This window comes from Phycodurus eques, chromosome 14 (genome assembly GCF_024500275.1).
Source record: "Phycodurus eques isolate BA_2022a chromosome 14, UOR_Pequ_1.1, whole genome shotgun sequence".
In the NCBI taxonomy this organism is placed as follows: Eukaryota; Metazoa; Chordata; class Actinopteri; order Syngnathiformes; family Syngnathidae; genus Phycodurus; species Phycodurus eques.
Window position 1 is genome coordinate 19653626 of NC_084538.1, and position 24086 is coordinate 19677711.

Consider the following 24086-nt stretch of genomic DNA (forward strand, 5'->3'; position numbering starts at 1 on the left):
ACGAACACCATTGTGAAGCTTCAAACAGACAGTTCTCAGAGGGACGTAGCCACTGATCTTTGTGTCACAGAGGGTCGTCAGCAGTTTGCAACAGAGATATAGAGAGATCGAAAGAGTAACAGAAAGCCATAGAAGTGGCATTCTTAGAATTGTTTTGGTCGATTCATGCATCAAACACCTGTTGTCAATTTGGCTGACAGAAGTTAAACGTATTTGTTGTATGTATCTGCTACAAATCTTGCATGTTGCTGTTTTTTTACCCAGTTTTCATTAAAAAAAAAACAATCCTTGAATCCTAAATGTAACAATCTGAAATCTTCCTCTGTAATACTTCTAATACTAATGTTTCATAAGGGAGTCCAAGTGAAGTCAAGTTTTCATGAAACAAGTCCCAAGTCCTAAAATTGGGAACTAGAGTCCTCCACCAGGGATGCCTTGAGTTGGGAGTGACCTGACTATGACTTTTTTTTTTTTAGATGTGATATATATGATAGATATATTTTTTTTTTTATTGCAAGCACAAACTTAAGACAGACAACAAGCAGGAATTTGGCAGATGTAATTAATAAATATTCTGAAATTCTAAAATGAGACTTTAAACTCTTTGTCATTTTCAGTTGTCAAACTAAACATAAAACAAATAGAATTATGTGCATTTGAAACAACCCCATAGCCTCCACTAGCATACAATGGGAAACGTTATAGGTACACGGCCTAACAATTACCGGAGCATCTATGTGGTGGTGCTGTTACACTTCAAGCAACAGATATATGAACAAAAATTTTGCAGCAACAGATGTAGACAGATAATATAACACACACACACACACAGGTTAAAAATAATAATGTAATGACCTATGGACCTGAGACTGGGTACAGAGCATCTAGGTGAGGAAACACCAACTGAAGGAGCCGTCTGCACCAGGACCAGATTGTAGGCCGTGGCCCGCAGCCTCCAGTGCAGCGAATGCCGCACACGGCTACTGAGGACCCCACGAGGCAAGGCCACAGCCCATCATAGCTCCCAGGGCAGAGAGGTCCCTCTGAGGAAACGCTGAAGATAGTCAACTGATACTAATAATATTAAAAAATGAAATCAATGTTGGCTAAAATAATTTAAACATTACAAACGTATGTCTAAATCTATATAGACTGAAATGATTTCAAAAGATAACTGACTCAAAAATATAAGATAAGTATGATAATAAAATGTAATAAATAAATAGAAATGCAATGAATGCTAAGTAAATAAATGGTAAATGGACTGCAATTATATACACACATTCACACACCAATGGGCGACTGCTGCTATGCAAGGCGCTGCCAGACCCAGCGGGGGGCACATTAGGGTTCAGTGTCTTGCCCAAGGACACTTCGACATGCAGATAGTCGGAGCCGGGATTTGAACCAGCTACCCTTCGGTCACTGGACGACCTGCTCTACCTACTGAGCCACAGCCGCCCAAATACAAACTTACTAATACAATAAATATTAGTTTTGTCTGTTCTGAAAACCAATATTCTCTGCAGCCATGAGGTTCTGTGAGGACTTCACCAGGCATTTTGGTTCATCCAAATCTTATTCTGAATTTACCACTGTTTTTGCACAAGTCTGTGCCTCCAGGTTTGTTGATAGTTTTTGGAAGACCATGTTGTTCCAGCATGTCTGGCCCTTGACCAAAGCATGGTCCATCAATGAGAAAACCCACGCAGGCACGGGGAGAACATGCAAACTCTGCAAAGGTGGGGCCGGGGATTGAACCCGGGTCCTCAGAAGTCTGAGGGTGACGCTCTAACCAGTCGGCCACCGTGCCGCCCCCCACTCTTACTATATTTCTTTATTAGTTAATGAGGGGGCTTCCTTCTGCAGATGCTCTGCTTTTGGCATGATGACATGGTGCCCTAATGTACCTTTGTCCATTGTGGTTTGTTTTTGTGTGGTTTTGTTGAATGAACATGATGACAGTGCCACCTTATTGAAAATAGAATACCAATAATTCTGCACCAGATAGTTGTTTCTCTGTTTTCTTTTTGTTCTCCCCCTTCCTCACTAGGGTCGCGGGTGTGCTGGAGCCTGTCCCAGCTATCATCGGGCAGGAAGCGGGGTACAACCTGAATTGGTTGCCAGCCAATCGCAGGGCACATACAAACAAACAACCATTCACACTCACATTCACACCTACGGGCAATTTAGAGTTGTCAATTAACCTACCATACATGTTTTTGGGATGTGGGAGGAAACCGGAGTGCCCGGAGAAAACCCACACAGGCACAGGGAGAACATGCAAACTCCACACAGGCGGGGCCGGGGATTGAACCCCAGTCCTCAGAACTGTGAGGCAGACGCTCTAACCAGTCGCCCACCGTGCCGCCACAATTTTGAATCATAACTTTCAATTTCGATCTTTTCAACTTTGCCATTGCCATGATTGTATTATGAATGTGTCGTGTACTGTATAAGGGTTTTGTTTTTGACTTGCTGTACCTCATTGTGAGGCAGCCCTGTAAAGCAGAAGTGATGCTTATTTTTGTGAAAAGCTAAAATATGTAAATAAATTACACAAAAACAAGATCTTGTGTTGATGTACGGGTCTTTAACTTTGGGTCATTTGAACTTTCCTTTCAAGTGGTAACTGAGCAGCAAAAGTTGCCTCGGTGTGATGAGACTAACGAGATGCTATAGTGTTAAGCTAATCACAGCTCCCTCTCTCCAAGCAGATGATATCACATCAATTGACTGTGAAAAAGCTGTTAAAAAGATGAAGACAGACCAGGAAACGGGTGAGTGGTTTACACAGATATTACTCAGCTCCCTGTATACAACTACATGACTAGTTAATGAGGTTACGTGCATATAATGAAATCACATGAATAACAGTAGAGAACAGCTGGCGATTAAAGACCGTGATTACAAGTCATAACCATTGGGGAACAAACATAAAGGGGTGGGAATTTTTGATGAATTATTTATTTTGAATGTGAGAAAGTGACAGAAAAACTTACAAGATTTAAACAAAAAATAAAGTTAAAATATACACATCGGTGTTTGAAAAGGAGTAGGAAGAAGTAAAACTTATTTTCTCCCACCCTTATCTTTACTTCCTTATAATTTTATGTAACTTCATAGAACCCCAATATAGTGCCGTAATAATATAATCATAATAATTCAAATATGAATACATACTGTACATCCTTGTTCCTATATACAATAAAACAAATGGTTATATCGGTAGCAACAGTATCTTGGATTTTAATAAAAAGAAAAGGAAAAAATAACTATAACAAACAAAAGTGAAAACAATCTATACCTATATCATCCATCCATTTACGGTACCGCCCATCCTCACTGTTGCTAGCGTGCTGGTGCCTGACTGGCAAGAGGTGGGGTGCACCCTGAACTGGTCGCCAGCCAATCGCAGAGCACACATAGGCAAACAACCATTCGCACTCATATCCACACCTAGAGACAATGTAAAGTCTTCAATTAACCTACCATGCATGGTATTAGAATGTGGGACGAAACCGGAGTACCAGGTGAAAACTCACACAGGCATGGGGAGAACATGCAAACTCCACACAGGCGAGGCCAGATTTGAACTATGAGGCAGATGTGCTAACTGTTTGTCCATCGTGCCGCCTACCTTTATAAACATACATATGGATAATTATTGTGTATAATAATGATAATAATAATAATGACTATTCAATGTCATGCCATGTCCTCAATGTCATGCCTATTATGTCCTATGTGCAGATAGGTGTGTGTATGAGTGTGAGATTGCTTGATTAAGGAAGAAGCTAATCGTTGCAATTAGATAATTTTCCGTACTAGACGAGAAAACAACAGTTGAGGTAAGGCTGATCCCAGTTGCATTTGTGTGTGACAGCTAGGAGGCAAAAGTATTCACACTTTGTATTTACGTACACGTACTTATGGAAAAAAAGGACTGGTGTGAGTGTAAGTACTTATTCACCTTTACTCAAGTAAAAGTGAAAAAGTGCAGTCTCTTAAATGTACCGAATTACAAAAGTAGACAGTAAAATTTGTTACTGTCAATTATATACAATGACCATTTTGGTAATTAACAAAAAAAAATACTCTGCACGCAAAATAGTTTTCCTCTTTTATTAACTCAGGCTTTTATGCTTTCAAAGCATGTTTCCATGGTTTTGCTAACATTGTGAGCACTTGATAAAAAATAAAAATAAAAATCTGCATTATAGCAAGACAGCGAAGCAAGAACCGTGATATAGCGGAGGATTACTTTATCTGTGTTCCGTGATGATAAACTGCAGGGACTCAATGTTCCTGGGCAAGGACTCAATGTTTCCATGACATGTGCATACCAGGACTCACATAGTCTTAAGTGTAAAATGATCCATGCATCAGTTGCACACAAAATCACTGTGCTCAATGAATAAAAACAACAAAAACTTAAAATGTACACAAAAAAAACAAAAACATAATTCAATGAATATTTACTGCCAGTCAATGTGCCTTTTGCTGTTGCTTGACCGAGACAAGTTAAAAAATGCGTGGCTTCACCTTGGCAAATGGCAAAAGTCTTTTCTTTGTTTTTTGTCTACCAAAAAGGATCGCTCACAAAGTCGTAATGTTGTAAAACGTAACAAATGGTAAGCAACCAGTGCGTGCGTGGGTGCTTGTGTATATGCAACCACTCATCTAAATCTGTCAATCAAAATCTCTTTTTACATCTTGTCGTTATCCACGTAGGTTGAAAAAAGTAACATGCCAATTTTGACAAAGTTTAAACTTAGATACAGATACTGTATGTTTTCAAATGTAGGCAGTAAAAGTTGTCCAAAAATACTCAAGTAATGTACAGATAAAGGTACTTGAAAAAAATCGATTGAAGTATAGTAACCAAGTATTTGTACTTTCTTACTTGCCGCAAATGGCTTTAAATTGATTTACACGTTTCCTTTGTAATGCACTTAAAAATAATTCGGTGTACTGTGTATTAATCTCCATTCCTTTTTAATTTGTGATTTAGTATTTTCTTATGTTGCTCTCACTCTCATCCAGCTCCATCCCCACCCTTGGCAAACTGCTCCTTAGAGGAAGACAAAGTGAAGGTGCTAATGGTGCCAGTTCCTGTCCCGGTCTTTATCCCAGTGCCTATGAACATGTACTCTCAGCACACTCCTGTTCCAATTGCTATGCCTATAACTGTACGTTCCATTATGTTACATGTCACATTCTATAACATGATTAAATGTTATGTATGATTAAAAGCATTACATGCACATTTCAGTATCTTCACAAAAGTTTTTTGTTTTTTTTTAAGCTTCCAGTGCCCATCGTTATACCACCACAGAGTAAAGAAGTGACAGATACAGCCATCCAGTCGGATCCTTGGAACGAAGAGACTAAAAAGCAGGGTAATGTTGAGGTCTCAATCGAACAGGAGGTCACACCCCTGGTTCCATTGCCCGTTGATGTACGACCACAGAGAAAAAATCTGAAAGATGCAGCCATCCAGTCAGAGCCTTTGGAACTAGAGACTGGAGAGAAGAATAATGCTGAGGTGGTCTCCCAAATCAAAGATGTGAGAGATATTGCTGTCCAGTCAGATCCCGTGGACACTGCACAGGTTCCGTTGCTCATTACACCACCACAGAGTAAATATGTAAAAGATGCAGCTGTCCAATCAGAGACTTTGGATTTGGAAAAACGAAATGATTTGGATGACTTCAAAGAATACCATGTCACAGCCAAGGTTCCTGTACCCATTTTTGTGCCACCACTGAGCAAACATGCAACAGCTGCTGCTGTCCAATCAGATGCTTTGGATCTGGAGCCAGCTTCCACTGTCCAATCCGATGCTTTGGATCTGGAGACAGCTGCCAATGTCCAATCAGATTCTTTGGATGTGGAGACAGGTACCTATATTCAAGCAGATCATTTGGATGTGGAGCCAGATGCCAATGTCCAATCAGATTGTTTGGATGTGGCGACAGATGCCAATGTCCAATCAGATCGTTTGGATGTGGCGACAGATGCCAATGTCCAATCAGATCCTTTGGATGTGCAGCCAGATACCAATGTCCAATCAGATCATTTGGATGGAGAGACGGATGCCAATGTCCAATCAGATCGTTTGGCTGTGGAGACAGCTGCTACAGTTCAATCAGATCCTTTGGATGTGGAGACAGCTGCCCCTGTCCTATCAGATCTTCGGGACGTGGAGACTGAAACGAAGATGGATTTGGATGATGCCAGCACAGGTGATGTCCTGACTAATTTTGTATACACTTTTATTTCTCCAACTTGAGTCCACCAGCGTGCAATACAGAATGGATGACATATATTTCTTTTTTCTTTGTACTCCCCATGACTTATGTACATGGTAGATAGTTGGCATAATTTCAGAAGTGTTTGTGTTTGATTATCCATCCATCCATTTTCTGAGCCTATATAGGAACAAACAACCATTCGCACTCACAGTCATGCCTACGGGCAATTTAGAGTCCCCAATTCATGCATGCATGTTTTTGGGATGTGGGAGGAAACCGGAGTGCCCGGAGAAAACCCACGCAGGCACGGGGAGAACATGCAAACTCCACACAGGCGGGGCCGGGGATTGAACCCGGGTCCTCAGAACTGTGAGGCTGACGCTCTAACCAGTCGGTCACCGTGCCTTTGTTTGATTAGTGTAATTAAAATAATTACACTAATTTCTTGTGTATCATACGTCCTCAAGTATAATGCTCACCCCCAAAACCTACCCCAATAATCAGGAATACCCTTCTACCTACCTAAAAGTCGCACCATCAATTTGCTGCTAGTTCTATGCTCAAAACATGAAGTATTATCCATATTTTATTAGGTTTTTCATAGAAATATTCTACTCTGTGTGCATGTGCTAACAATTGTTTTTGTATTTTTATTCCCCATGTCGGGACAGTCCACGCTTAATTTACAAAAGCTTAATGTTGTAATGTTAGACATATTGGATTTAAAGTACACCTTTTTCACAAACCGTAGCTGCATATATTTATACAATGTGAAAGAACTGTTTCATTTTCCTCATGCCTATGTGTAATGCACTCTATCGAATTTTGATAATTGTTTTTGGGGGGGTGGGAGGGAATCTCCGTTATAGACTAGAAGTTACGGTATTTGTTTTTCCACCACGGATAACATTGGTAGGCACTGTAGAGTTGTTTTCCGATATTTATTCTGTTTTTGACTCTCCCTCACACAAGCTCTTTAATGTATGACGGCAACAATGAAGCACTTACCATTATATTTTTTTCCAATGGTGTTTTACAGGCCAGGATAAAAGTAGAATGTCAGAAGTGGTGACTCCAACAATCCACAAAGTTGAGGAAAGTCCAAACACACCACAAACCAAAATTCCTCCTCCAATAACTTCAAAAAGGAAAACAAAGGCAGGTCGTTCGTCACGTAAAAGCCAGGCAAAGGCTAAACCGACAACAAGTGACCAACAAGGCAACGTCGTTGCTGAGCAACAGCCTCCCTCCTCTCCAATGACTGATTTGGAGCATGACTTCCCAATGGGTGAGATATGGACGACTTTTACAGTTGTTGATCAGCATAGTAAGCTATACTACAAAATTCAAAGTCGCCATGGATGTTACGGTTTGATATGCATCATCCAAAGTTGACCGCCCCTGAAAAATATGCTTCTAGATTTACACAAAACCTTGGACATGACCATGTCATTGTAGGAAAGTGCCAAAAGATTATGTCCTTGTGTTTTCTTTTTTCTTGGCTTTTTTGCTATTCCAAAAGAAGGAACAACCTTAACACTGTGCCTGTCTAAATGCACACGTGAAACCATTATCGGATTTCTGGAGTTGTCCCTTCAATCATGTAAACAGCATAATATGATGTTTTATCTATATGCTAATATCTCATTAGGAGAATTTGATGAAACAAAAACTAAATTTCTCCCCAATACTGTAATTTTCTTGTGCATGTGAACCTGTTTCAGTCATTCATTTACATCTGCTCATTTGTACAAATAGTGGGAAACAAAATTAAGCACTACTCTCTCCCACTAGTCCTTACTCTGAACATGCATCCAGCAAGCACTTTTTTTTTAAAGTAAGGAGTGCCTGTCATGACAAGACTAATGGAAAATGCTTGTCGTGTTAAAGTCAACCAAATATAGCATAAGATTCGAGCATAGTTAGAAATAACACAACACATGTGCATGGTAATGTTAGTTTGCCCCGTCTGCTTTAGCTTCGGGCACTTAATCCAGAGTGTCCACTTTGCAGTAACGATCTGAAAGAAGCATTTGCACAAATTAAATGTGTCTCCTAGGTTACTTATGCTGAGATTAAAATTTTACATGGTAATTTAAATCGATAAAATAGATAAATATAAAGCAGATCTATAGCCATGGGAGTATTCACAAATTGATCTGAAAACATAACAGCATCAGACTGAACAGCCTAGTTGTCCAACTCGGCAGTTTGAAATGAGCTTGCAAACTTTTAACTCAGTTGTTTTTTTGTTTTGTTTTTCAAATGTGCTCATATTGCTTTATATTCTTGTAGCCGTGTCATCTTTTGTTTTTTTCATATTAGTAAAAGGTTATAATAATAGATGTTCAACAAGACCGGAGGTTTTAAAAATTATGGAGTTTTACGCCATCGCATTTATAAGGCACTTGTAAGCACATCAGATCCCATTACATTTATCTGATTACTACCAGTCTTTTGATTTTCATGGTGATGTTAACAGGTGCAATGTGTGAGAAAAGAACACGACTTCACTGGAAAGGAAGTATATGGACGAACAAGAGTGCCAAAATTAATAAATACAAACATAAATAATTAAATGTGCCATGAATCATTTATTTATTTTAATATGTATGTATTTATTTAAATATTTAATTATTTCAATATTTATGAATGTAAATATTTGTTGAATTATTTCAATATGTATTTAATTACTTATTTCTATATGTATGAATATAAATATTGAATTATTTCTATATGTATTTAATTAATTATTTCAATATTTAATTATTTTACAATTTATTAAATTTCCCTGTGCATCATGAAAAATTTTTTTCCTGTCATTCTCTCCCATCAAACTCAGTGGGCGGGACTAGCGCTGATTCAGCTTCAATCAAATTGCTTGTGCCTGCATGAGCTCTTGTGTGAGTTGATCGCAGACATATGAGGACAAGCCATGGATTTAACGTTGAATAAATAGGACAGTATGTTTCATGAGCGAGTTAATAACAGACCTTTTAGACCTCGCAGAAAATACGCAGTAGATGCAGGAATATCAGCCCCTGAGTATATGACGTGCAAAGCGGAGGGATTTATGAAAGTCTTGGGAGTTATTTCCACTTTCTCTGACTAAGATATTGACCGAAGAATGTTTGCAAACTACTAAGTTCTCCATCGCGTCTCACATACTGGACCACAAGAAATGTAGGGACCACGGCGCCTGGCTTTTGACATTACCAACATCTGTTCTAGAGCATTGTGAAATTGTTGAGTGGTTTGAAGTTTCAAAGAAGACAATCAAAACGTGTATAAAGCAGACGGGCCTATGTATTCACCGATAAATCCATAGCTTTTCCTAAAATGTCTGCCATTGACAGCAATATACGTCAAACATGCATTTTAACTGAGTGAACTCAAGGAAGAGCTCATCTTGGAACAAGCAATTTGATTGGAACTGAATCATCGCGAGTCCCGCCCAGCGCCCGCCCACTGAGTTTGATGGGAGAGAATGACAGATACAATTATTTCACAATGCACAGGTGAACAGGAGTGTCAAAATTAAATAAATACTGAAATACTTAATGACACATTTAATTATTCACTTAATGGTGTATTTAATTTTGGTACTTTTTGTCCTCCATAGATGTTGACTCAAATTCAAAGGAATAAGGTGACTTGGTGATTCTCATTTTCACTCGTTATCAAAGATAGTATTTTATTGTTTTATTCTTTAGTTCTTCACTTATTTTACACTTGTATTAACTGTTTACAATGGCAATTAAGTACAATCTGTGAGACTATAGCATCGCCCCTTTGTCATACATGGGAAATGCATTTTTTTTTTTTCGGAACAAATGAGACTTCTGACCAGCCTGCTTTTGACTTTGGAGCTTTCAGGTGTCAAGCAGGGACAGGATCAATATCTGTGTTAAGGACTAGATTTTATCAGCAATTGCTATTGAATAGGCAAATGCACAAATAGGGATTTTAATTGACCAACATGAATGTTCTAATATTGCCTGTTGCCAGTAATGGATGTTTTGTTCTTTTTTTTTTAAAGAATTGTTTGATCTGAAGCCATCAACCCCTCAGCGAGGAGTGAAGAGACCTCGAGAAGGTTTCTCTGGTCGGAAGCGGGTAAGAGGGCAACACTGACAGGGCTGCAGTATAGTACACCGTAATTTCTCTTGTATAATACGCTCTCGCATATAATGCACTCCCCAAAAATCAGGAAAACCCTTCTACTTATGTACAAGTATAATGCACACCATTGATTTACTGCTATCCATATGGTCAAAATATGAAGTATTATCCGTATTTTATTGGAAATTTCAAAGTATTCTGCTCTGTGTGCCTGCGCTGGTGGGTAATTTCTTTTGTTGTTGTTTTTTTTTAAATAACATGTCAGGACCAGCCACGCATAATGTAAAAAATAATGTCACAAAACTCCAAACAAACTAAACTTTAACCTCTGAAAATATCAGAACGAAATTCCAAATATTTTGGATGTTGTGAATTTTATATCAAATAAAGGACTCTGAGCAGGTTGCATGATTCTACCCCCGTGTCAGAACAGTCCACTCATGTAAACTGCAACCGATCATTGTCAAAATGTATGTGGACATCTCTAATTGTGCTCACTTCAACCTCTGAAAATATCAGACAGCAATCCCAAATATTTTGGATTTTATGAATTTTATATCAATATGGCGCAAGGAGGCCTTGATTCCCAGTCTTAGTAAAGGTGTGTTTGCCGTCTCTCATCCATCGCTCCCACGCCGCTCGCAACGTCACTTTGAACGCCCTGTTTACACCAATGTCCAGCGGTTGGAGTTCGCTGGCAGTTGCTGCGCCACGGTAGTCCTTGCGCGGATGGTGAGATGGCACCTTTTCATGAAACGAAAGCACCATGACGGACCTCCTTGAAAGTGTTCGATGTTCATGTCTTGCTCTATCGTTATTGCTTTCAGTCGAATGGTGACTATAGAGATGCTTTTCCCGGCTGTTCTTGTGCTTGATTTTTAATTCTCTCACGGCTGCTCTATTACCATTTACAACCGCGTAACTGATAGCCTGTAGTTAGAATTGTGCCACGTAAGCATGTCTCTTCGCTGATGCACTTTTCGGGGTTCCTTAGCCAAACCAACGTAGTTTAGCTAGTAAAGTATAACTACCGGAGGCGTGGGAGAGGTAAGCGTACGTACTGTACCTGGCTTTACGTAATGTTCTCTAATTGGTTTATCCCCACCAGCGTGCGTAGTGTACGTATTACATCCCTATGTCGGCGGGAAATGGTCCGACAGTTAATGAAGCGGAGCGCTTACCAAACTCGCACAACAACATTTTTACAGATTTTTGAACTCAGTGCACACATAAAGCGCACCGGGTTAAAAGGCGCACCGTCAATTTTTGAGAAAATTAAAGGCTTTTAAGTGCGCCTTATAGTGTGGAAAATACGGTGTGTGTGTGTGTGTGTGTGTGTGTGTGTGTGTGTATATATATATATATATATATATATATATATAGTTTTAATATATATTAAAAATCAAATTTTTCACTTCAAACTATGAGTCCCAGGGTGCACATATCTGGAAACAATGAGTCCCAGCCCTGGAACAATGAGTCCCTGCAACTTATCATCACGGAATACAGATACAGTAATTCTACGCTATATCACGGTTCTTGCTTGGCTGTCCTGCTACAGCGGCTGAAATAAGTATTTAACACGTCACCATCCCCTCCTTGAGCCGTCACCTTATCGTGGTGGAAAGATTTGCGTGTCCCAATGATCCTAGGAGCTAAGTTGTCTGGGGCTTTATGCCACTGGCAGGGTCACCCATGGCAAACAGGTGGGACTCGAAGGCGAGGTCCCCACCCCGCCCACCTGGTGGCCGGGCGGGGTGGGGACCTTGTTGATCCGATACCCGGCTACAGAAGCTGACTCTAGGGACGTGGAATGTCACCTCTCTGGTAGGGAAGGAGCCCAAGCTGGTGTGTGAGGTCGAGAAGTTCTGACAAGATATAGTCGGACTCGCCTCCACACACAGCTTGGGCTCTGGTACCAGTCCTCTTGAGAGGGGTTGGACTCTCTTCCACTCTGGAGTTGGCCACGGTGAGAGGCGCCGAGCAGGTGTGGGTATACTTATCGCTCCCCGGCTCGGTGCCTGTATGTTGGGGTTCACCCCGGTGGACGAGAGGGTAGCCTCCCTCCGACTTCGGGTGGGGGGACAGGTCCTGACTGTTGTTTGTGCCTATGCACCAAACAGCATTTCAGAGTACCCACCCTTTTTGGAGTCCTTGGAGGGGGTGCTGGAGAGCGCTCCCGCTGGGGACTCCATCGTTCTGCTGGGGGACTTCAATGCTCACATGGGCAATGACAGTGAGACCTGGAAGGGCGTGATTGGGAGGAACGCCCTCCCCCCCCGTCCAAACTCCCTGATCAGAACCCGAGCGGTGTTCTGTTATTGGACTTCTGTGCTCATCACGGATTGTCCATAACGAACACCATGTTCAAGCATAAGAAGAGAGGGGTGGAGCTGTCAACTGATCACCACCTGGTGGTGAGTTGGCTCCGATGGTGGAGGAAGATGCCGGTCCGACGTGGCAGGCCCAAACGTATTGTGAGGGTCTGCTGGGAACGTCTGGCGGAATCCATTGTTTGAAGGAGTTTCAACTCCCACCTCCGACAGAACTTTGCTCATGTTCCGGAGGAGGCGGGAAACATCGAGTCCGAGTGGACCATGTTCCGCGCTTCCATTGCTGAGGCGGTTGACCGGAGCTGTGGCCATAAGGTGGTTTGGTGCATGTCGTGGCGGCGCTCCCCGAACCCGTTGGTGGACACCAACGGTGAGGGATGCCGTCAAGCTGAAGGAGGAGTCCTATCGGGCCATTTTGGCCTGTGGCACTCCTGAGGCAGCTGATGGGTACTGGCTGGTGGTCGCTGAAGCAAAAACTCGGGCATGGGAGGAGTTCGGCGAGGCCATGGAGAAAGACTTCCGGACGGCTTCGAGGAAATTCTGGTCCACCATCCGGCGTCTCAGGAGGGGGAAGCAGTACACCATCAACACTGTCTATAGTGGGGATGGGGCGCTGCTGATCTCGACTCGGGACGTTGTGAGCCGGTGGGGAGAATACTTCGAAGACCTCCTCAAATCCACCGACACGCCTTCCCATGAGGGAGCAGAGTCTAGGTTCTCTGAGGCGGGCTCTCCTATCTCTGGGATTGAGGTCACCGGTTAAAAAGCTCCTCGGAGGCAAGGCCCCGGGGGTGGATGAGATTCGCCCAAAGTTCCTCAAGGCTCTGGATGTTGTAGGGCTGTCCTGGTTAACACCCCTCTGCAGCATCGCGTGGACATCGGGGACAGTGCCTCTGGATTGGTAGACTGGGGTGGTGGTCCCCCTTTTTGAGAAGGGGGACCGGAGGATGTGTTCCAACTACAGGGGGATCACAATCCTCAACCTCCCTGGTAAGGTCTATTCAGGGATGCTGGAGAGGAGGGTCCGTCGGGAAGTTGAATCTCAGATTCAGGAGGAGCAGTGTGGTTTTCGTCCTGGCCGTGGAACAGTGGACCAGCTCCAGTGGACCACCAAGGGTGCATGGGAGTTCGCCCAACCAGTCTACATGTCTTTTGTAGACTTGGAGAAGGCGTTCGACCGTGTCCCTCGGGGGGTCCTGTGGGCGGTGCTTCGGGAGTATGGGGTACCGAACCCCCTGATACGGGCTGTTCGGTCCCTGTACGACCGGAGTCAGAGTTTGGTCCGCATATCCGGCAGTAAGTCGGACTCGTTTCCAGTGAGGGTTGGACTCCGCCAAGGCTGCCCTTTGTCACCGATTCTGTTCATAACTTTTATGGACAGAATTTCTAGGCACAGCCGAGGTGTAGAAGGGGTCCGGTTTAGTGGCCCCAGAATTGCATCTCGGCTTTTTACAGATGATGTGGTTCTGTTGGCTTCATCAAGCCGTGACCTCCAACTCTCACAGGAGCAGTTCGCAGCTGAGTGTGAAGCGGCTGGGATGAGAATCAGTACCTCCAAATCTGAGACCATGGTCCTCAGTCGGAAAAGGGTGGCGTACCCTCTCCAGGTCAGGGATGAGATCCTGCCCCAAGTGGAGGAGTTCAAGTAACTTGGGGTCTTGTGGAACGGGAGATCGACAGGCGGTTCGGTGCAGCGTCTGCAGTGATGCGGACTTTGTATCGATCCGTTGTGGTAAAGAAGGAGCTAAGCCGAAAGGCTTACCTACCCTCACCTATGGTCACGAGCCCGGATCCCGGACACAAGCGGCCGAAATGAGTTTCCTCCGCAGGGTGTCCGGGCTCTCCCTTAGAGATAGGGTGAAAAGCTCGGTCATCCGGGAGGATCTCAGAGTAGAGCCGCTGCTCCTCCACATCGAGAGGAGCCAGATGAGGTGGCTGGGGCATCTGATTCGGATGCCTCCCGAACGTCTCCCTGGTGAGGTGTTCCGGGCACGTCCCACCGGGAGGAGACCCCGGGGACCACCCAGGACACGCTGGAGAGACTACGTCCTTCTGCTGGCCTGGGAACGCCTCGAGATCCCCCCGGAAGAGCTGGATGAAGTGGCTGGGGAGAGGGAAGTCTGGGCGTCTCTGCTAAAGCTACTGCCCCCGCGACCCGACCTCGGATAAGCGGTAGAAAATGGATGGATGGACACGTCACCATTTTTCTAACGAAATATACTTCCAAAGGTGCTATTGACCTGAAATTTTAACTAGAAGTTGGGAACAACCCAAGTAATCCATATGTACAAAGAAAGTAGAACAAATAAGATCAGAAATTAAATTGTGTGTCAAAATGTGAAATGACACAGGGAAAAAGTATTGAACACATGAAGAAAGGAAGGTGCAAAAAGGCATGGAAAGCCAAGACAGCACCTAAAATCTATCAATAATCAAACAGCAATCCAGCCCCTTGTCAGTGCAAATGAATAATAATATGTATAATGCATTCCATTGACTTTTGACGATTTTTTTTCTTTTCCAAATGCTCATTCTACATGAGAATTTGCGGTAGTCCTCTCCTATCAGCCTCCTATAGTCTTCTAACGTTTGATAAAAATTTTTGTTGCCGGTTGCTTGAGAACTTGTTTTTTTTAGATTGTTATTTTGATTTGCTGCTGACAGCAGCTGAAAAAGACTTTGAGAGTCACATAATAAATACGTAGCCAGAAAGCTCATCATTGGGCAGAAGTCAATGTCCTTGTTCTTGCATGTTCTCTGTACAATCATCTTACTAACCTGCCCCTTATTCATTGCATTTGTGTTGATGCAGGGTCGAAGGCGAACTGGCTCGTTAGACCACAGTGTTCTTGTGACTCCAGTCACCTTCGAATTGAACTACATGTATGGTGTTAAAGCATGGAAGAGTTGGGTGCAGCAACACAACACGCGTTCTAGAAGATGTGAGCAAAAATCGTTGTCTTATTCTGTTGCTTTTACAGGATATATTTGATCATTTTGGTTATAGCTCGCATTCTCTTCCATTTCTAGCCAATCCAGTGGTTGTTAAAGAGGATATTCTGCAGTGTGATTCTGCTGAGCTGAGCTACGCTCTGTCTTGCTTTATCAAAGAAGTGCGTCGGCCGAACGGCGATGCCTACAGCCCTGACAGCATTTTCTACCTCTGCCTGGGGATACAGCAGGTATTTGCATTACTTGTGAGCTTCTCTAATTTGATTGTCCGTCCATTATCTTCCGCCTATCTGGGGTCGGGTCACTGGAACAGCAGCTTAAGCAGGGAAGTCCAGAATTCCCTCTTCCCAGCCACTTCATCGAGCTCTTCCGGGGGATCCCAACGCGTTCCCAATCGAGCCTGGAGATGTAGTCTCTCCAGCGTGTCCCAGGTCTACCCCGGGACCTCCTCCTGGTTGGACGCGCGAGGAACATCTCAGCAGGGAGGCGTCCAGGGGCCATCCTAATCAGATACCCAAACCACCTCATCAGACTCCTCTCGATTCGGAGGAGCAGCGGCTCGAATGAGCGCCTGCTGGATGACCAAGCTTCTCACCCTATCTCTAACGGAGAGCCCGGGGCACCCTGCGGAGGAAGCTCATTTTGGCCGCTTGTATCTGCGATCTTGTTCTTTCTGTCACAACCCACCTTATTTGATTGTGTTTCACTTTATCCTTACCTTTCATCTTGTTTGCTTTTGTCTCCCTCTGTGTGGACAGTATCTGTTCATGAAGGCCCGCATCGAGAACATTTTCACCGATGAGCTGTACAGTCAGTTTGCAATGGAGATCTCCGGGATGCTGCGACTCTGGAAACCTAAACAGCTGCCCAGTGGTATGTTCACTGATGTTAACTCCACGCCTAATATTATATAAAATACAATTTTGATGAAACAATACACTTGTCACGTAGGTCTGCCTGGAACCGCGTTTTCACGGAGTGTAACAAACTTTGAACATCAAAATAACAGGCCAATTAATACTTGTTTAGAGATGTAACAATGAAATAACAAACGTTCACACAGGACGCCGCGTCTAAACCGGAAAGGAATCAGTACGTCAGTGCACAGGTCCCATCAGAACGTGGGCAGGTTAAAAGTATATAAGTATTATTGTTAATAAATATTTTTTACTACAAGATAACATTTATTAGTCCCACAATTGGGTAATATGCATTTTTTTCAACAGCAATTGTGGACATAGGAAATATAAATATGTAATCTAAATAGCATGCAAGAGATGATGTAATTACATTTCTTCTTCTTACATGTACTTCTTGTCTGCGTACAAGACGTACATTGCACAAAATAGAAACCAAAACTATTGTCCATACATGAACTATCCAGTTCAGTCTATCAGCAATGTTAATTGTTTGTTTGGAAAATAGAGTGCTGAGTTTTAATTTTGACGTTTGAGATCTGATTTACAGTGGGTATGGAACGTATTCAGAGGCCCTTACATTTTTCACTCTGTTATATTGCAGCCATTTGCTAAAATCAGTTTTATTTTTCCTCATTAATGTACACAGCACCCCATATTGACAGAAAAAAAGTAGTTGTTGACATTTCTGCAGTTTTATTAAAAACGAAAAACTGAAATATCACAGCCATAAGTATTCAGACCCTTTGCTCAGTATTTAGTAGAACACAGCTGGACTCCAATGAAGGTGTAGTACCATCTCAAGGATGATCAGAAGAAATGGACAACACCCAAGTTAAATATATGAGTGTCACAGCAAAGGGTCTACATACTTATGGCTGTGTGATATTTTAGTTTTTCATTTTTAATAAATCTCCAAAGGGGAAAAAAATCAACTTAAATTATTTTAGCAAATGGCTGCAATATAACAAAGAGTGAACAGTTTAAGTGGGTCTGAATACTTTCTGAAATATGGAAATACAGAAAAAGTTGGGCAAATTGTTCTGGAAGTGAATTTTTATAGGTTGTCAGCTCTGCATATCGCATTCAATAAACGCCACAAAGTGCATCGGTGGCTGTCGCTCTGCTTTTTTTCCCACTTCACTCGAGCGGCAGTGTATATGACACTTGCTCATGAAAAAAATCTTGTCTCGGAACACAAAGCAAAACATTGATCCAGTGACAGCTCTTAACTCAAGAAATTCCCAAGTTGGGGCACTCGTAAGTCAAGGTACCACTTTATTCCTTTTTTCTTATTCTCGCTCTCTTTAAATTCTACAGCGTCCTAAACCTTTTTGAATATGTACAATTGAATTTGTGTTACGTCCTAAAACTAAACTCTATATAATGTACAGTTACTTAACACCAGACTTGATGCTATTTACTTAACTCAGGTGTTTGCCATTGCGCTCTTCTCCCCCTCCAGGTAGCCCCGTGTCCTCTCGAGTTGAGGAGTCCTTCCTGTGGGAGTGTAAGCAGCTGGGCGCTTACTCCCCCATCGTGTTGCTCAACACACTTCTCTTCTTTTACACCAAGAACTTCCACTTCACCACGTTGGCGCAGCACCAAAGCCTCTCTTTTTCCAACTTCAGTTTGCACACAAAACCCTGCACTCGAGCGGGCAAAGTCCTCTACCTCAGATACCAGCGAAGCGGTGCTGCTACTTCCAGCCGTGGAGAGACGGGTACGTGTAGCACATCTGCATCTGGAGCACGATGATATGTAACATATTTTAGAGTGATTGCTAAGATCTCAGATGAACTCATTTCCTCCCTCAAATGATCAATGTGTATTGTTGAGAAACCTTTAACTTAATGTCACTGATTATTGTTTTTAGAGCGAATGAAAAAAAGGCAAGAAAAGGAAGATGGTGACATGGAGATGGCAGAAAATGTTACCAATCCTCTGCACTGTCCAGTCAGACTCTATGAGTTCTATCTCTCGAGATGGTAAGACACAAACGCACACACCATACCAAACATATGAGCGGAACGAGCTACAGCACATTTATTATTATATTTTATGGGCTGTCATGTCGATGTACTGTATAGCCGTACTGAAGACACCTTTGTTAAAATCTAGTCATCCAGGCATTCTTCAATTAACCTCGCATGCATGGTTTTGTGGAAGGAAGCCATAGTGTGAGAAAACGCATAGGGAAAACACACAACTACGATAGTTAATATCTAGAAAACAAATACATTGAGAAGATGGTGAAGTTTTAGTCAAATAAATCTTTCTCTCTCTCCCTCCCTCCCGCCAATAGCCCGCCAACAACATTGAAGAGGAGTGACATGTTTTACCTCCAGCCTGAACGCAATGTCCACACACACAGGTCAGAAAACTTGAATTTGACTACCATTTAAAGTCGTCTGTTTGCTAAGCAGCGTTATACTGTGGCTCTCCTTTATCTTGCCAAGTATTTTTTTTTAAATTATTATTATAAGGGTGCAGAGTGCATTTGAGTTTGTTTCTGTCCCTCATAGCAGCCTTTCTCAAAGGAATTGAGTCATGCACACAACCGCTTCAACACGATGTCAAAAAAGACAACAAAACATGATTAAAACATGACAAAATAATACGTGACAAAAAAACCTGCCACAAGATAGGTGCACATCTTTCATTTTACATTGTAAAAAACAGGCCAACTGGCAGTAGCATTGAAGTGCATTTTAAAATGCTGTGATTTATTTTTTAAATTTCCTTTTTTTGGGGCTTAAGTCAAATTTTGTACAGGAAACTATTTTGTGTTTTATACCATCTTTGAAACTTCGTGCACCCCTAGTTTGTGATTCTATAGGGAAGTAACAAGAGAACAAACGCATCATTTCAAATACCACCAAGAAAAAAAACAAATTAGCAATGCTGTTTCCATGGCAACAAATGACCAATTTCTACAAAATAATTGTTGTGGGTCAGGTGCATGGGAGATGGAGTGCAGGTAGGCCACGCAAATGTGCGGTTTCCTCTGCATAGAAAATTGACCTTTAAACCATGACACCACAATGTCTTTCAGTATTTTTTCACTTTCACATTCTACATTGCAGGTTTCACTGTATTTTTATGTCAAATGAAATGCGCGTTGACTTCTGCTGTCATTATTTCACTCTCCTCTCCTTTTCTTTCCCCGCAGTTCCTACTGGTATACTTCTCATACACTACATCATACAATTCTGCAGAGCATGCTGACTCGCATCTTGGCGGTCAAAGAGGTTCAACGGTAACAGGAGGCAGCCTCCACTTGGTCCAAGTTTACAGTGACAAGCCTTTTTGTAACAGGAATCAGTTCCCAGAGCCAGAGAGTAATGGTCACGTGTTTGCACACCAGCTGTTGGCTCGATGTGAAGAAGGCCGCCATGCTGTCAAAATCACAATGGACATTTGTCACGAAGAAGACAATTGGACTTTTTTAAAATATATATATATGCTGACCTGAGTGGATGCCCCCTTCTCCAACAAACACTCCTCGAGTCTGCAGGAATCTGTTACTGTTTCAAATGAAAAGGGAGTGTTCCGGACTATTTTATTTCTCCTTTTCTCGTCTGTGTCCCATCTTTGACCACCAGATGTGATGGTGGTTCAGTTACTTCAATTGTGCATCCCTCATAAAGCTGTGCAGTGGGACATTCTATGCATTGCTACTGCTGTCACTGAATGCATCAGCGGGACACTTTGTAGGTCAGTGCTGTGGCTCTTGGAACTGACACTTCCACTGGAAGAGTCAATGGATGACATCACTGAAGAGTAGTGCTTTTTCATATTGTCAACCAAACTTCCTTGGAGACAAAAAACAAAACTAGTCAACATCACCTATCTTACTCATACCTTAACACCATTTCTACGTGCGTTTCTGATTTTATCCTCTTAATGGTTTTAAAACGCCGTAATCATGATCCTTTGAAGAAGCACTTAGAAGGTCAAGCTTATAAGTGCTTCTTCAAAGGATCATGATCTAGCTTTAGAATGCAAATTTTAGCAGAATGATGCCAGCACAAAGAGTTGAATTTTTTAAATCTATTTGTTACAGGAAAATATGCTGTACAAAAAGGATTTGATTGGTTTGTTGTTTTGTTTTGATCACATACAGTTTATTGACAATAAGAAAATTCACGTACTGTAATGTAACCAGCTGCATGTGAATGAGGTGGTGTAACACTAGAGGAAACTCAAGAGTGCCTCTCATCTTTGGCTTAACTAATGGGTCATCTGACATATTGCCCTCTTCATTTTCTTAGTTCCTTTTGTGGCCTTATTTAGTGTCAAGTCACCTCATCCGTTCTTTATGTCCATGGATTCTGCCTGTTTTGCCTGCAGTCCTTCCTCATGCTCCTTCTGTATCCTGTAAATATACATCCATCCCTGTATTCATGTTTGTTTGCTTCTCGTGACGGTGCCATTTTTTTTTTTTTCCCCATGAGACTTAAAGCCCTTTTTGGGTTTTCTCATTCATGTGGCTTTGCTCTCATTAAAAGAGAAGCAAAGGTTTTTTTTAAAGTGTGTGTATTATAAATACTGATCTGTAAGGTTTAAAAATATTTTCAATGGTCAAAAAAATAAATGAGCAGCAACCTTTTTAGGGTCTGCCCAAAAGTACCAGAGATGATAATTCCGTTTCTATTCATTCATATTCTGAACATTTTCAGGTTACCATCCATCAATTTTCTACACCGCTTATTGTCACTCGTCACGGGTATGCTGGAGCCAATCCCAGTTAACTGCGGGCAGGAAGCGGGGTTACACCCTGGCCTGGTTGCCATCCAATCACAGGGCACATATAAACAACCATTCGCACTCACATTCCTACCTACGGACAATTTAGAGACTTCAAATAACCTGCCGTGTATTTTTGTGGGAGAAAACCGGAGTACCCGGAAAAAACCAAGGCAGGCACGGGTCGAACATGCAAACTCCACAGAGGGGAGGCCGGGGATTGAACCCCGGTCCTCAGAACTCTGAGACAGATATGCTAACCAGTCATCCACTGTGCCGCCTTCGGGTTACCAATTAACATTTGTAAAAAAAAAAAAAAAAAATCATAAAATAAAATGATGCACATAATTTCTGTACTAACAGAGAGTGAACATTAAAAGTCAAGTTAAGCTTGTTCAGTGGCAGTTCAGTGAAATGAGACAAGACGATTCTTCATTGTTATGGGGGGGAGGGTATTTCTCAGGGCACTCCCACATTTCCAAAACACACGTCAGGATAAATGAAGACTAAATTGTCCATAGGTGTGAACGTGAGTGAATAGTTTTTTGTCCATATGTGCCCTGCGATTGGCTGGCATCCAGTCAAGGGTGTCCCCAGCATCTCGCTCAGTCAGCTGGGAAAGGCTCCAGCTTACCATGAACCCAAATGAGTGTAATGGAAAAAGAAAATGGATGTTGGAATAATTTAACAAAAGGTGTCCTTGTATACCCTAAAACTAACACCGTATAGATTATTATCTGCCTGGCAAAATAAACTCCTTTATTCCCGGAGTGTTTAGCATGTTTCCAATTTTGAGGGCGTCTCAAGTGTAAACCCCCCTTCAGACTTTCCCATAGATGTGCAGTATGCTTAAGATAATAAGCTTTTTGGCTAATTGGCTAAACTAAATATGTAGTTACAAATAACCTTAAAGAATTTCTTTATTGTAATTTGATTTTTTACATAAATGAAATTTTTACAGGGTCGTGGAGACGTTTTACAACCCCAATTCCAATGAAGTTGGGACATTGTGTTAACAGAATACACTGATTTGAAAATCATGCTCAACCTATATTTAATTGAATATACTACAAATACACACAAGATATTTAATGTTCAAACTGATAAACTATTGTTTTTAGCAAATCAGAATTTTATGGCTGAAACACATGCCAAAAAAGCTGGGACAGGTCGCAAAAAAGACAGAAAGTTGAGAAATGCTCATCAACCACCTATTTGGAACATCCCACAGGCGGACAGGCTAATTGGGAACAGGTGGGTGCCATGATTGGGTATAAAAGGAGCTTCCCTGAATTGCACAGTCATTCACAAGCAAAGATGGGGCGAGGTTCACCTCTTTGTTAACAAGTGCGTGAGAAAATAGCCAAACAGTTTTAAGGACAATGTTCCTCAATGTACAATTGCAAGAAATTTAGGGATTTCATCGTCTACGGTCCATAATATCAGAAAAAGGTTCAGAGAATCTGGAGAAATCACTGCATGTAAGCGGCTAGGCTGAAAACCGACATTGAATGCCTGTAACCTTCGATCACTCAGGTCGCACTGTATCAAAAACCGACATCAATGTGTAAAGGATATCAACACATGGGCTCAGGAACACTTCAGAAAACCTATGTCAGTAAATACAGTTCGGTGCTACATCCGTAAGTGCAACTTGAAACTCTACTATGCAACGCAGAAGCCATTTATCAACAACACCGGCTTCTCTGGGCCCGAACTCATGTGGTCCAACAAGTCCACATTTTGCCCGAACTCATGTGGTCCAACAAGTCCACATTTTGAATTGTTTTTGTAAATTGTGGATGTCGTGTACTCCGGGCCAAAGACGACCATCCGGACTCTTATGGATGCAAAGTTCAAAAGCCAGCATCTGTGATGGTATGGGGCTGTGTTAGTGCCAATGGCATGGGTAACTTACACATCTGTGAGGGCACCATTAATGCTGGAAGGTACAACATACAGGTTTTGGAGAAACATATGCTGCCATCCAAGCAGCATCTTTTTCATGGATGCCCCTCTTTATTTTAGCAAGACAATGCCAAACCACATTCTGCACGTGTTACAACAGCGTGGCTTCATAGTAAGAGTGCAGTGTGTACCACACTGGCCTGCCAGCAGTCCAGACCTGTCTCCCATTGAAAATGTGTGGCGCATTTTGAAGCGTAAAATGCGACAGCGGAGACACCAGAATGTTGAACAGCTGAAGGTGTACATCAAGCAAGAATGGGAAAGAATTCCACCTACAAAGCTTCTCAACAATTGTGTCTGCAGTTCCCAAACGTTTATTGGTTATTAAAAGAAAAGGTGATGTAACAGTGGTAAACATGACCCTGTGCCAGCTTTTTTGGAAGGTGTTGCAGCCATAAAATTCTAAGGTAATGATTATTTGCTAAAAACAAATCAAGTTTATCAGTTTGAACATTAAATATCTTGTCTTTGCAGTATTCAAATATTATTCGAGCCTTTGAGGTTATAAAAAAAAATGTAAAATTAACCCACAGGCACAAGAACATGCAAACGTGCTAACCATTTGAATTTAACCTGACCCTTTTAATTTACTGGGTCGTATGAGTGGCGCACCCCTGCGCTGTTACTATCTTGTCTAAGCTAAATACTTTAGACCGAAGTGTGCTCATCATATCAATAGAATTCAAATTAAGGTGTAGAAATAGATATCTCAAGCATTTGTGGAAAGAGGATACACCTGAAAATGTATTACAAGGCATGGTGACAATTGCATTCGCGCACAGGGGGTG

At 42.1% G+C, this 24086-nt stretch overlaps 1 protein-coding gene across 6 annotated transcripts in view; it reads left to right on the plus strand.

Moving 5' to 3' along the window:
* Positions 1-21228, plus strand: part of LOC133412372 (zinc finger MYM-type protein 4-like) — a 58995-nt gene extending 37767 nt beyond the window's left edge. For 3 of the 6 annotated variants that reach the window (XM_061695490.1, XM_061695488.1, XM_061695489.1), the window contains 12 exons: positions 2718-2780; positions 5047-5192; positions 5309-6248; positions 7297-7545; positions 10297-10373; positions 15525-15654; positions 15743-15894; positions 16423-16537; positions 18047-18304; positions 18458-18569; positions 18887-18955; positions 19754-21228. In XM_061695490.1, coding sequence (XP_061551474.1) covers positions 2718-2780; positions 5047-5192; positions 5309-6248; positions 7297-7545; positions 10297-10373; positions 15525-15654; positions 15743-15894; positions 16423-16537; positions 18047-18304; positions 18458-18569; positions 18887-18955; positions 19754-19844 — 2402 coding nt within the window. In that variant the 3' untranslated portion in view covers positions 19845-21228. Of the gene's footprint in view, positions 1-2717; positions 2781-5046; positions 5193-5308; positions 6249-7296; positions 7546-9879; positions 10251-10296; positions 10374-15524; positions 15655-15742; positions 15895-16422; positions 16538-18046; positions 18305-18457; positions 18570-18886; positions 18956-19753 lie in introns of those variants that run through there. The other 3 variants (XM_061695491.1, XM_061695492.1, XM_061695493.1) reach the window with 2 other exon arrangements.
* The last annotated feature ends 2858 nt before the right edge of the window (positions 21229-24086 follow it).